At 47.3% G+C, this 12,392-nt stretch overlaps 1 protein-coding gene across 1 annotated transcript in view; it reads left to right on the top strand.

Moving 5' to 3' along the window:
- Positions 1 to 472: 472 nt before the first annotated feature.
- Positions 473 to 12,392, top strand: part of LOC112550233 (syntaxin-binding protein 4-like) — a gene marked incomplete at its 3' end in the record, with an annotated part of 93,979 nt that continues 82,059 nt past the window's right edge. The window contains exon 1 of the mRNA XM_025203591.1: positions 473 to 526. Coding sequence (XP_025059376.1) covers positions 491 to 526 — 36 coding nt within the window. The remainder of the gene's footprint in view (positions 527 to 12,392) is intronic.

The following is a 12,392-nucleotide window of genomic DNA, read 5'->3' as shown; positions in this document are numbered from 1 at the left end:
TGGGAGTGATGGGCTCTGCGGCTTAGCTACTGTTTATGAATAGTATCTTGGCATAAGGACCAGCAGGCATGAAAAAATGAGATTGGTAATACTGGCTCAATAGCAGATGTAAACTCCATATCCAAGTGCAATTAACAGTGCCTCATTATGGATGTGGTCCAAAGCCCAAGAAAATGAATGAAAGACTCTTGGACTACAAGGTAGTATGGATGCTGGATTCTTACTATTTTCTGTAATTTTCCTTTTAGGTAGGAACAATGTAGCTCCTCTCAGTAGTAATATAGGTACTGAAATATTATCTAGTGTTTTGCATACAGTAGGTTGGCTTCTCATCTGGAGAATGGTAACTTATACTAGCTGTAAATTAGGCCAATCTCTAATTTAATTGTCACAGGCTGGTAAGCATTTTACCCAAACGATAGAGGCATAGAAGGGACTTGCCCAGAGCCACAGAAAGAGTAAGGATCAGAATTGCATTTAGAACACAGGAATGGCCAGTCTGGTGCTTAAGCCACACACAGCGTGGGTGAGAAATCTTAAACTCTTAGTGCTTCTTTTCTGACGAAACCTGCATTGAAACATCAGAAAGGGAGAGAACAGGATCTTACCCATATGGAAATCAGTAGAAAGAAATGCCAGGAGCCTGATTCATCCCTTCAGAGGTGAGCGTGAGTAAGAACAACTCTGGCTTCTGAAGGTGCATTCTTCTTGTAAGCAGATCTGTGTAGAGGAAAGTAGGATAATATCCAGTTATGTACACAGTACATAGATATAAATGTAGATCATACTTTGGTGTCCTTGGCTGTCAACAGGAGTATGACTTGAATGCAACCAGCCTGGGTTCATATGACTATCCACTTTCCTGACTAATTATGGACTCAGTAGACTAGACCTAAAACTAGAGTGATCCAGTAGAAACCTAGTAACTCCAGTGTAACTATACTAGTTTTCCTTAGCAGAGGATCTGGCACCGTATTTCTGGTGCAAGAGACATGCAAGAAGCGGGTTTGATTACTTTCAAGGGGTTTACTTAAAAAAAATAATCTTGAGTACTCTGAGCAAGGTTTTTTCTTCTCTTGGCTAGAAATCACATTTACTTACATATTTTAGTAATTCCATAACACTTCCTTATCTGTCTTATAGAGAAGAACCTAGTAAGGAGAGAGAAAACTTAAATATCTCCAGCAAGAACTTGTTTTCTTTGTTGATTTTACACTTGAACCTTAAAGTAAAAGGAGAGAGTTGTATTATTTCTAATGTAATTCATTAACATCTTCCAGGAGGGCAAGAGAATGCTGTATGTCTACAATACCTGCCTTGTGCTCAGTTGCTTTTTAAAAAATGATCTCCTGTGACAAACCGTGCAAACCTAGAGGTGCTTTCATAGGGTGGGGGAAGTTAAGAATAGTGGTAATAGTTTTCTCCATGGTTGTGTTTGAGTGATGCTGTACTCATGATGGTCCATGAGTTATGCGAGAGGCAAGGGTTTGTGTAAGTAATATCTTTTATTGGACTTGCCTCTTGCATAGTTTTCTCTATGTCATTCTACAGACTGAATGCCTGGAAGAGGTGCACCTTTGCCCTGCAGAGAGCTTTGCAATAATAAATGAAGTGTGATTAGTGTGCCTAGGACTAAGCAAAAATAAAAAATATTAACTTCTTTTTCTTGATTTTGACTTCCTCCTGGTTCCAACTGAAGCACCTAAAACCATTCTGAGTGAATCTGGAGCCATCGTACTGGCTTTTGGGGTATAACTTGTGTGATTGAGGATTTAACCCATTATTTTGAGCATGCCTAAATGTGGCAAGGTTTAAAGAAGGGTCTGTGGCTTACCTTAAGCTATTTCTAGTATTTTCACATTATGAGGTGTTGCCTACATATCATCTACACATCAGGTAAAGGAGATTCATCATCTCACTGACATCCATGATATGTGCGTTTTTTTCAATGCCACCGAAGCCATCTGTGGTTTGAGCACTCAGGGACCAACCCCCTTGAAACCTAAGAATGGAGGAGACCTGATCAAGGAAAGTGGAGCCATCAGCACCTGTCAGATGGAGCATTTTGAAGTCCTCAATTGAGACTCTGTTGTTGACAAGACTGCAACACCCAGTCAGAGATGATCTTGAAATCCTTCTAGCCATTGACCAGGTGAGGAAAGCCATTAAGCAGATGAAGAGTGACAAGGCATCTGGAACTGATGGAATCCTCACTGAAATCTTCAAGCAGGGGGGAGTGGCGCTCACATCACAGCTCCCTGCCCTCATCTTAAGGATCTGGAATGATGAGAAAATCCCAGATGACCTTAGGGATGCCATAATCATGACAATCTTCAAGAAAAGAGACAGGTCTAACTGTTGAAGTAACAGAAGGATTGCCTTGTTGTCCACCATAGGAAAGATCATTGCAAGAAACCTCCTGAACAGTCTCCTTCCACTGGCTGAAGAGCTCTTCCTGGAATCTCAGTGTGCATTTAGGGCATCAAGAAGCATAACCGAGATGATCTTTGCTGCTTGCCAGCCGCAGGAAAAATGCTGGGAACAACATAAACCTCTCTACATGGCCTTCCCTGACCTCACAAAAATCTTTAACCCTGTCAGCTGAGAAGCACTGTGGAGGATCTTCCTGAAGTATGGATGTCCACTGAATCTATCACCATTCTTTGCTTGCTCCATGACGGTATGTGAGCAGTGGTTCTCATTAATGGATCTATCACAGATCCCTTTGAGGTTAAGACAGGAGCTAAGCAAGGCTATGTCATCACTCCAACACTCTTCTCAATATTTCTTACTGTAATATTACATCTGACAGCCACCAGACTTACAGGTGGAGTAGACAAAATGGATGGTAAGCTGTTTGATCTCAGCCACTTCTGAGCCAAAACCAAGACCACCCCAACCTCACTCATTGAGCTCCAGTATGCTGATGATGCTTGCTCAGAAGCAGACCTTCAGGCAATTGCTGATGTCTTTACCCAGGCATACGAGAAAATGGGACTGACACTTAACATTCAGAAGACTAGGGTCCTCCATTAACAAGCTCTTAATGAGCAGTCCTCAGATCTGTTAATTCAGATTTACAGTGAGACTCTGGAGACTGTTGAGTATTTCCAGTACCTCAGAAGCCAACTCTCACAGAAGGTTGACATAAAAGAAATCCAACATCGGATTAAAAGTGCAAGTGCAGCCTTTAGATGCCAAAGGAAACAGGTGTTCAAAGATCACAACATCAGATCTGAAACCAAGCTCATGGTTTATCAAGCAGTTGTGATCCCCACCTTCCTGTATGGAACTGAGATGTGAACAATATACAGGAGACACCTCAAGTAGCTGGAGAAGTACCAACAACGCTGCCTATGGAAGATGCTTTGAATCTAGTGGGAAGACAGATACACCAAAATGAGTGTCCTTTTGCAAGCAAAAACCACGAGTATTGAGGCAATGATCTTCTGACATCAAGTTCACTGGGCCAGCCATGCCATCTGGATATCTGACTCCAGACTCCCAAGCAAGTTTTGTTCTTCCTGCTTAGTCAAGTTTTAAAGAGGAGGGCAGAGAATGTGCTTCAAGGACATCATAGTTTCATAGTTAGTAGGGTCGGAAGGGACCTGAGCAGACCATCAAGTCCGACCCCCTGCCATGGCAGGAAAGAGTACTGGGGTCAACAACCCTGGCGGGGTGTTCATCCAGCCTCCTCTTAAAGACCCCCAGGGTAGGAGCCAGCACCACTTCTCTTGGAAGTTGGTTCCAGATCCTACCTGCCCTGACAGTGAAGTAGCGCCTCCTGATATTTAGCCTGAATCTACCCTCTGCCAGCTTGTGACCGTTATTTCTTGTCACTCCTGGTAGTGCTCGAGGGAACAGGGAATCCCCCAGTGCCTGCTGGTCCCCCCTGACTAGTTTGTAAACAGCCACTAGATCCCCCCTCAGCCTTCTCTTGTGAAGGCTGAACAGGTTCAGGTCCCTTAGCCTCTCCTCGTAGGGCCTGCCCTGCTGGTCCCTGATCATGTGAGTGGCCCTCCTCTGGACCCTCTCAGTGCTGTCCACATCCCTCCTGAAGTGCGGCGCCCAGAACTGGACACAGTACTCCAACTGCGGCCTGACCAGTGCCACACAGAGGGGGAAGATCACCTCCTTGGACCTGCTCGAGATGCAGCTGTGGATGCATGACAAGGTGCAGTTGGCCTTCCTGACCGTGTCCCCACAGTGTCAGGTCCATGTTCATTTTGGCATCAATAATGACTCCAAGATCCTTTTCTGCCTCTGCACTGACGAGAAGGGAGTTCCCCAGCCTGTAGGTCTGCTGCTGGTTCTTCCTCCCCAGGTGCAGTATCTTACACTTGTCAATGTTGAAACCCATCATGTTCTCATCCGCCCACCCCTGTAACCTGTCTAGGTCCAATTGCAGCCTATTCCTCCTTTCTAGCATGCCCACATCCCTCCACATCTTAGTGTCATCTGCGAATTTGAACAGGGTGCTTTTTACACCCCTGTCCAAGTCGCTGATGAAGATGTTGAACAGTGGGAGCCCAAGGACCAAGCCTTGGGGGACCTCACTGCCCACATCCCTCCAGGTTGAATAACACCCGTCCACCACCACTCTCTGGGTGCGGCCCTCCAGCCAACTAGTGACCCATCTGACTGTGTAGGTGTCGACACCACTGTCCCCTAGTTTTTTAATGAGAATGGGGTGAGAGACAGTGTCGAAGGCCTTCCTGAAGTCCAGAAAGACTACGTCCACTGCTACCCCTGCATCTAAGGATTTTGTGACCTGGTCATAGAAGGCCACCAGGTTGGTCTGACAGGACCTGCCTCTAATGAACCCGTGTTGGTTGCCCCTAAGCATAACCTCCCCTGCTGGCCCCTTGCAGACATGCTCCAGGATAATTCTCTAAAAAAACTTACCCAGGACTGAGGTAAGACTGACTGGCCTATATTTTCCTGGGTCCTCCTTCCTCCCTTTTTTGAAAATGGGAACCACATGGGCCCTTTTCCAGTCCTCTGGCACCACACCAGAGCACCACGAGTGCTCGTAAAACCATGCCAGGGGTCCTGCAATGACCTCTGCTAATTCCCTCAGCACTCTGGGGTGGAGATCATCAGGACCTGCTGATTTAAATATGTCCAGTCCCAAGCCAACTTGAAAAAATCCTCAAGGCCAACTTGAAAAAATGTAACATCAGCATCAACTCATGGGAGAGTATCACCCGGGACCACCCCAAATGGAGGAAGAGTCTGCTGAAAGGATCTTAGTACTTTGAAACCTTTTGACAACCACAGGAAAAGAAAAAGTGGGAGCAGCAGAAAGTGTTTCGTAGACTAAATCAAGAATTGAGAGCCACCCACCCTGGACAGAAACACGTGCCTGAGTTGCAACAGAGGCTGTAGATTTCAGATTGGCTTTGTCAACCATCTTTGGACCCACAGATAATCATGGAAGACAATCATTTTCAACTGTGAGGAATTGCTGATGAAACATCATCTGATTTAATTTGCATAGAATTACAAATCAATACTGACAGAACCAAGAAGTTCACCCTCAATCTCTGATCAAGATTTTGGATCCAAACTGATCCTATGAAGCCATTCTGTTTATACTACCACACGTGTTCAGCCCTACTGATGCACCAGAACAGTTCAGAGGAAAGCCAAGCTCACTCCAATACTCCCTGCATGACAGATGTGCTGGTTTCAGGTGGTCAGCTATCCTGACACTTTTATGAGCATTTCATCCAGGAAGTGAGCTCTTCAGGGCTGCAACCAGATGGCTAGTGAGATAGCACTTCCCTATCACTTCTATATTACGGCCCCACTCCACCACCGATTAAAAGATTAATTTGTTAGAGAGTCTGAATAAAAAATAAGTTAAACTGGCTCGGTTCCTCCATCTCCTGGTCACCCCTGGTCTACATCAACCATCTTTGGACCCACAGATAATCATGGAAGACAATCATTTTCAACTGTGAGGAATTGCTGATGAGACATCGTCTGCTTCTGCTGTCACTTCTGGTGAGAACTGAACTGGTCTTAACGGTGGCAGTTTCCTTTGGGCTGATGATGGAACAGAGCATGGTAAAAAACAGATGCAGTAGTTAGGAACTGGCATGTCAGTAGCTCTGCGTTCTGTTCCTTATTTGGCATTTTGTTCTTGTGCCTTGCCCTGGGACCTTGGACATCTCATTTCTCTTTTCCATGCATCAGTTTCCTTTGGAAACATCAGGTCCAATGCAAAGCCCACTGAAGTTACTTGGTGGGCTTTGCATCGGGGTGCTGTGTTAATTCATTGATGAATTGATGAACATTAATTCATTAATGTTTACAGAGCATAGTGAGTTTTTCCAGAGGAAGGCTGCTATGGTGGCACATGCCAGCTTTGAATAATAGTCATGAAAAAAGACAGCACAGGTATACAATTGTTCCTGGCCACTCTCTCTACCATGACAAGGATAAAGCACAGCTTCTCATCCCTGTGCGCAGATCTGGGAACATCCTCCCCCTCCCCCAAGCCCTCCTGGGGTGCGTGCAGCAGTGGGAGCCACCAGCCCCTCCCCGTGTTAGGCGACCCCCTGACAAGCTGCTCGCAGCTCTGTCCCGCACCAGGCCCTGGCTGTGCAGAGCCTGCCCCTGTTCCAGTCCTAGCCCCGCTTCCTCCCTCACTCTGCCTTTCCATAACCTGCACCTGTTATCTTCACCTTACATACTCCACAGAAAACACACAAGACTGCTCTTGTCCTCTCTCCACAGAAGACTGTAACTATTCCCAAGGACCTTAGAGTCAAAGGACCCTGTTCATTCATTCACACAGTCTATCCAGCAGAGAGATTACTTTCTTTGCTCTCTAGCTTCGTGTTGCAAACACAACAGGAACTTCTTACTTAATCCCAAGTGGACCACAGCATGTAACCATGTCCACTACTCTGTCTGACCCAGACAGACAAAGTCTCCCAGTCAGCAGTAACAGACAACAAGTCTCAGCTAACCCCTCTAGAAAAGGGTCACTGCATCAACAAATTCCCCGATCAGTCAGGTTACTGTCCTGGTCTTGGCGGAGTTGCCAATTGTTGACACTGGATTTGGACCCAGCACCTATACCTTTGTTCTGGGCGAGAGCAACACTCAAACTGACCACAACACCTGCAAGTTGATAATAAGCAAAGTTATTGATACAGAGGAAGAACAGAAAAGCAACAATACAAACAATCAAGCAGTTCTATATCTACCAGTCCTAGGACTGTCATCAGAGTCAAATTACATCTGGTCAGGATGCAGGCTCCACACTGAGGCTTTCTCTCTTAGGTGTCAGCAGTCTGGATGCTGAGGCCCACAGCCCCCCTCCAGTGGGGTGCTTGATGGGCTGCTGGTATATCTGCACTCCATGGCGGCCTTGGGGACCCTTTCTGGGGGATGGGGACCCCTCTCGGGGAGGAGAAGGAGGAGGGACAGGGAGGGAACTTTTGTAATCTCAAGTCTTTGCTTTTGTATTCTCCTTCCCCCTTGATGACTCCTGATGACTCTTCATCCGTGGCTATTTCTGGTTGGTTGTTTCTCTGTGGTCACACGTCCACGTAGCTTTCTGGGCCTTCTCCTAATTTGGTCTGTTCCTCCAAAACCAGGATTTAGGCCTCCCTGCTCTTTGAGGCCTTGTTGCTGGTTTCGCTTATCTTGTGCTATGGGACAGTATGGTACATATTTTTTTGGTTCCCAGGCTGTGTCCTTCCATTGTCCTTGTTGTGCTAGACAGCCCATCTGCTTTCAGGGCCATGAGAAGCTGTGGTGTGTCTCCCAAGCTCTCTAGAAATCAATTTAACCCCTGCTGCCCATCTTGACCCCTTATAAGGCATATATCTATACCTATAAGCCAATTCCCAAAAAACATGCCTTTAAATACCGTTTCTAAGCCATCAACCACCATGGGGCAGGGGGCAGATTGAGGCCCCAGTGGTGCTCTGCTTTCAGGGCCATGAGAAGCTGTGGTGTGTCTCCCAAGCTCTCTAGAAATCAATTTAACCCCTGCTGCCCATCTTGACCCCTTATAAGGCATATATCTATACCTATAAGCCAATTCCCAAAAAACATGCCTTTAAATACCGTTTCTAAGCCATCAACCACCATGGGGCAGGGGGCAGATTGAGGCCCCAGTGGTGCAGGAGGGAGCGGGGCACAGGCAGGAGCAGGGGCTGGTGTGAGTGGGGCCCCAGCCAGGCCAGGTGGTGAGACAAGTGGAGGCCTGGGGGGCATGTGCCCCCCCCAATCTGTGTGTGGGGCAGAGGTGGCTGCTGCTGCACACTGTGCTTTGCTCCCTGTTGCAGCTGCCCTGAGAGTGGCTGATGCCACATTCCCCCTGCCCACCCAGTGGTGGGACGCAAGTGGCGTCGCGCAGCTCTTGGGGCAGCGAGACTCAAAGTGCAGCACGCAGCAGCAGCCACCTCTGCCCCGTGCACAGATCAGGGGGGCACGTGCCCCCTGGGCCTCCGCTTGTCCCACCACCTGGCCTGGCCAGGGCCCCACTCACGCCAGCCCCTGCTCCTTCCTGTATCCGGCTCCCTCCCTCACTGCTAGGGCCTTGGTCTGCCCCCTCCACAGCCCTTTCCCTTCCCCCCACCCCTTCCCCCACAATACTTACCGGGGGGGGGGTGCGTGAATGTGCTCAGCCCTCCTAAATAATTTTTTCTCCCTCTGCTTATGAGGAGGGGTGGCATGGGAGGAAGCTCAAAGGTGCTGTCTGTGTTTACCTCTCCTGCCTATTTTCTTTCCTTAGCTAGGGCACAATACTTTTATGTACCCCTGCACCTACAGAAGTGAACAACATTTAATGGCAGTGGTTTTTCCACACAGAGCTCATTATAAGAGTCCTGGGCTCTAGGGCTGTGCAAAGCTTTGGATCATGATTTGGATTTGGAGATGATTTGGATGATTCAGAGGCCAAATCTATGAATTGGAATTGAATTGCAGGAAGCTTTAGGCTTTCCGAATTGATTCGGAGCTTCCAAATCAATTTGGAAAAGATTTGGAGATTTGGCCATAGGGTATAATGGGGAATCAATGAAATATCTATAACTTTGTTGTCTTTTGGCTGATTCAGATGAAACTTGCAGGGATGGTAGCCTCCAGAAGGAGCATGATGTATGCCCAGTTTCAAGGTGATAGGAATAGGGGTTTCTGAGAAACTGTACCCCAAAGTTCTGAAAGCAAAACTCATGTCACGTGTGTGTGTTAAGCCACAGTGGGGTGAAAACTGCAGGGATGGTAGCCCCTGGTGAGGCCACAAAGTATGTCATGTTTCAAGGAGATAGGTACAGGGGTTTGGGGGAAACTGCACCCCAAATTCTTGAAAGCAAAACTCATGTCACGTATGTGTGTTAAACCACAGTGGGGTGAAAGCTCCAGGGATGGTAGCCCCTGGTGAGGCCACAAAGCCTGTCAAGTTTCAAGGAGATAAGAGCAGGGGTTTGGGGGAAACTGTACCTCAAGCTGTGGACAAGCAAAACTCATGACATGGGTGACACTGTGTTAAGGCGCAGCAGGGTGAAAGCTGCAGGCCTGCTAGCCCCTGCTGCGGCCATAAAGTCTGCCAGCTGTCAAGGAGATAGGTGCAGGGGTTCTGGATGCAAAGAAGGGAGAGTTTGATGCTCCAGTCATCAGTCAACAGTGATTCTTAGCATTAGAGAACTTGACCTTTAGATGAGTGTACTTTGCGGAGAGGGGTTAGTTCAGCCTTGGATGAAGACAGAACTTGCATTTTCCGGTAGTGACTCCCACAATGCAGACAGCTCCCTAAGACAGTCCTGCTTGGCCTGTTTAGAAGTAGATGGCCTTGGTTAATGAGAGAGAAAACTCAGTAATACTCAGGGCTTAAGCAAAAGAGATGAGAGCTGTCCTCTCCCCACCCTTTCCCCACCCATCTCCTGCACCTGTTGGTATAAAGGAAAGGCATGGTGAGTCTCTTTAACATGTAGGGCTGTGTGAATCCAATCCTGCAGAGAGCTTACCCCAGATTTGTAGCTAATTATGTCCTCCATATGGTTCACCCTGCCCAAGATGATACACCATCCATGCCTCTACACAGTCTGCCCAGCATTGAGCTGTTCTTAAATATGAGCAGTATCCTCCATGCACTACATCCCATCAATATGTGATCCTCTAGGAAGTTCAAATCCTGTTTGTGTCACTATCTGCTAAACAGCAGACATGTGGGTAATTTGGGGTCTGATCCTACATCTACTGAAGTCAATGTCTTAACAAAATGTTCATCAAATTTTTTAACCAGCTTTATACGTGGCAAGACTTCAGCTGAACCCTTACAAGATGTTGCCAGAGATGGGCATTGAATAAGGTCCTTTTAAGTCCTCCTTGGCCAGAATGGATTGAAGAGTTTTATGCTTATAATTAAGAGCTGGATTTGATCCAAAGTATAACCATTATGTATGCACTGATGTGTTTTCAAGGCAGCCTCCTGTAGGTGTATTAGCAGATCCTGTGATTGTGTCTGCACCTTTGGTTCAGTGAATTATGTGTGGGCTCTGTATGTGCTTTCTCACTGGCGAGGGGGTTGCCACAATGCTAGAAGGCTACATGGAGCTGAGGGTAAGGCTGGGCTCGATGGGATTCTAAGAACCTTGCAGAAACACTAATGGAGGGCCAGGACCTCTGTGTAGGTGAGTAACAAGTAAAAAGAATAAAGAAATGAAAATAATGAGCTGGAATGCAACCACAACTTCAAAGAGCAATAAGAAACCCACTCAATGTGGGATTGATTTTGAGGGTTTTATCTTAACATTATTTTTTTCTCCTCTTAGAAATCTGCTTCTCCTCCCCTCCATCTTTTCCTTGTATGGTACACATTTTGTGCTTTGGATGTAGCTCCATTTAGTTTCCTTTTGTTGTTCTTCTATTTTCCCCAATCAATTTGCTACCCTCCAGGGTACATGGATAGCTTAACCCAGAGGGCAGACAGTATTTGTGGACTGGTGGAGTAGCACAGATCTTAGCTTTCAATTCTGTGGTCTGGTAGAAACAACCTGCTTCTCTTAATAAGTTTATAACCAGTGAAATCTTAGGACTGAAGGGATTTAGGAACAGAGAGATTTATAATCCTGTTAACCTATGCTATGTCTGGTTCATTGGTTGAATGGGAGCTGAATGATTTAAACTTCTTTTATTTTTCCTTTTCTAAATAATATTGAATTACACCTTGTTATAGGGTGCTCTGTCCCTTTAAGGAGGAACAGTTAGTCCTCTTAAGAAAGCCCAGCTGTGGGGCATTTGGGTAATGAAGGAGTGTCTCACCGGGGCCTTTAAAAGCTCCCAGGAGAAAAAGTGAGAGAAGGAAACAAATTGTAAGGGGAGCAGCTAGCAGGGGCCAGGCAGCTGGCTAGGGCTATAGCAGAAAGGAGCTCCCTTCCTGGTTTCCAGGAGAAGACGGAGGGTTTTTGTTTTGTTTCTTTGTTTATTTAAAAACTGAACTTTGCAGGTGGGGGCTGGGGTTGGGGATGCTGCCCAGCAAGACTGGTGCCTAGTGGCTGGGGCCAGAACAGGAATGAGCAGCCGTAGGGCTGGCCAAAGATAAGGATGGAGCCATGGGCAACTCATCCAGGGGGCAGCATGGGGTGGCTGGCTCCCTGCTGATTCCCCACTCCTAGGGCGGGGAGAATGGGGGGCACATGCCCCCCAGTTTTGTGCATGAGGTAGAGGCAGATGCAGGCTGCCCACTGTGGGCTCAGGTCTCCTCGCCCTGCTGCCTTCCCACAGGAGACCTGCACTGGTTGTGTCACCATGGCAATGCATCCCCTGCCTGCCCAGCAGCAGTGGTGGCAGCAATGCAAAGTTGTGCCTCCTACTGCTGCCAGGTGGGTAGGGGGCACCTTGTTATGATGGTGCATCCAGCATGAAGCTCCTGGAGGGAGAGCAGCAGGGCAGAGAACCCGAAGCCCTGCAGTGGGCAGCCCACATCCTCCCTTGCCCTCCATAGGCTTTGCTCAGTTCTGCTCCTGCTGTGCCACCAGAGGGGGGCAGGCAGGGGAGCATGTGGCCCACCTTTCCATTTTGAAAAATTGGTCACCCTAAATTCCAGGCTGAGTGGGCAATTGAGATGTTTTAAGTGTGACAGTTCAGAAAGGTAGTATGACCAAAAGGTGACAATGAGAGGGCTTCTGCTTGAGTGTCTTGGCATTAGTGAAGTGTGGGAAACCCATGCTGAGGCCTTGGCACACTGAAAGCTGTGTAATGAATGGAAGAATCCTAACACCCACCCATCTGAGCAGCACTTTCCTACACAGGAGATCTCACTGGAGAGTGTTACTATTTTGCCATGAGTACCTGTCAGAATCATAGAAATCATAGAAAGTTAGGGTTGGAAGGGACCTCAGGAGGTCATCTAGTCCAACCACCAATCC

Source organism: Alligator sinensis, unplaced genomic scaffold (genome assembly GCF_000455745.1).
Source record: "Alligator sinensis unplaced genomic scaffold, ASM45574v1 scaffold404_1, whole genome shotgun sequence".
NCBI classification, from domain to species: domain Eukaryota; kingdom Metazoa; phylum Chordata; order Crocodylia; family Alligatoridae; genus Alligator; species Alligator sinensis.
This window is presented reverse-complemented; position numbering and strand designations above follow the sequence as displayed.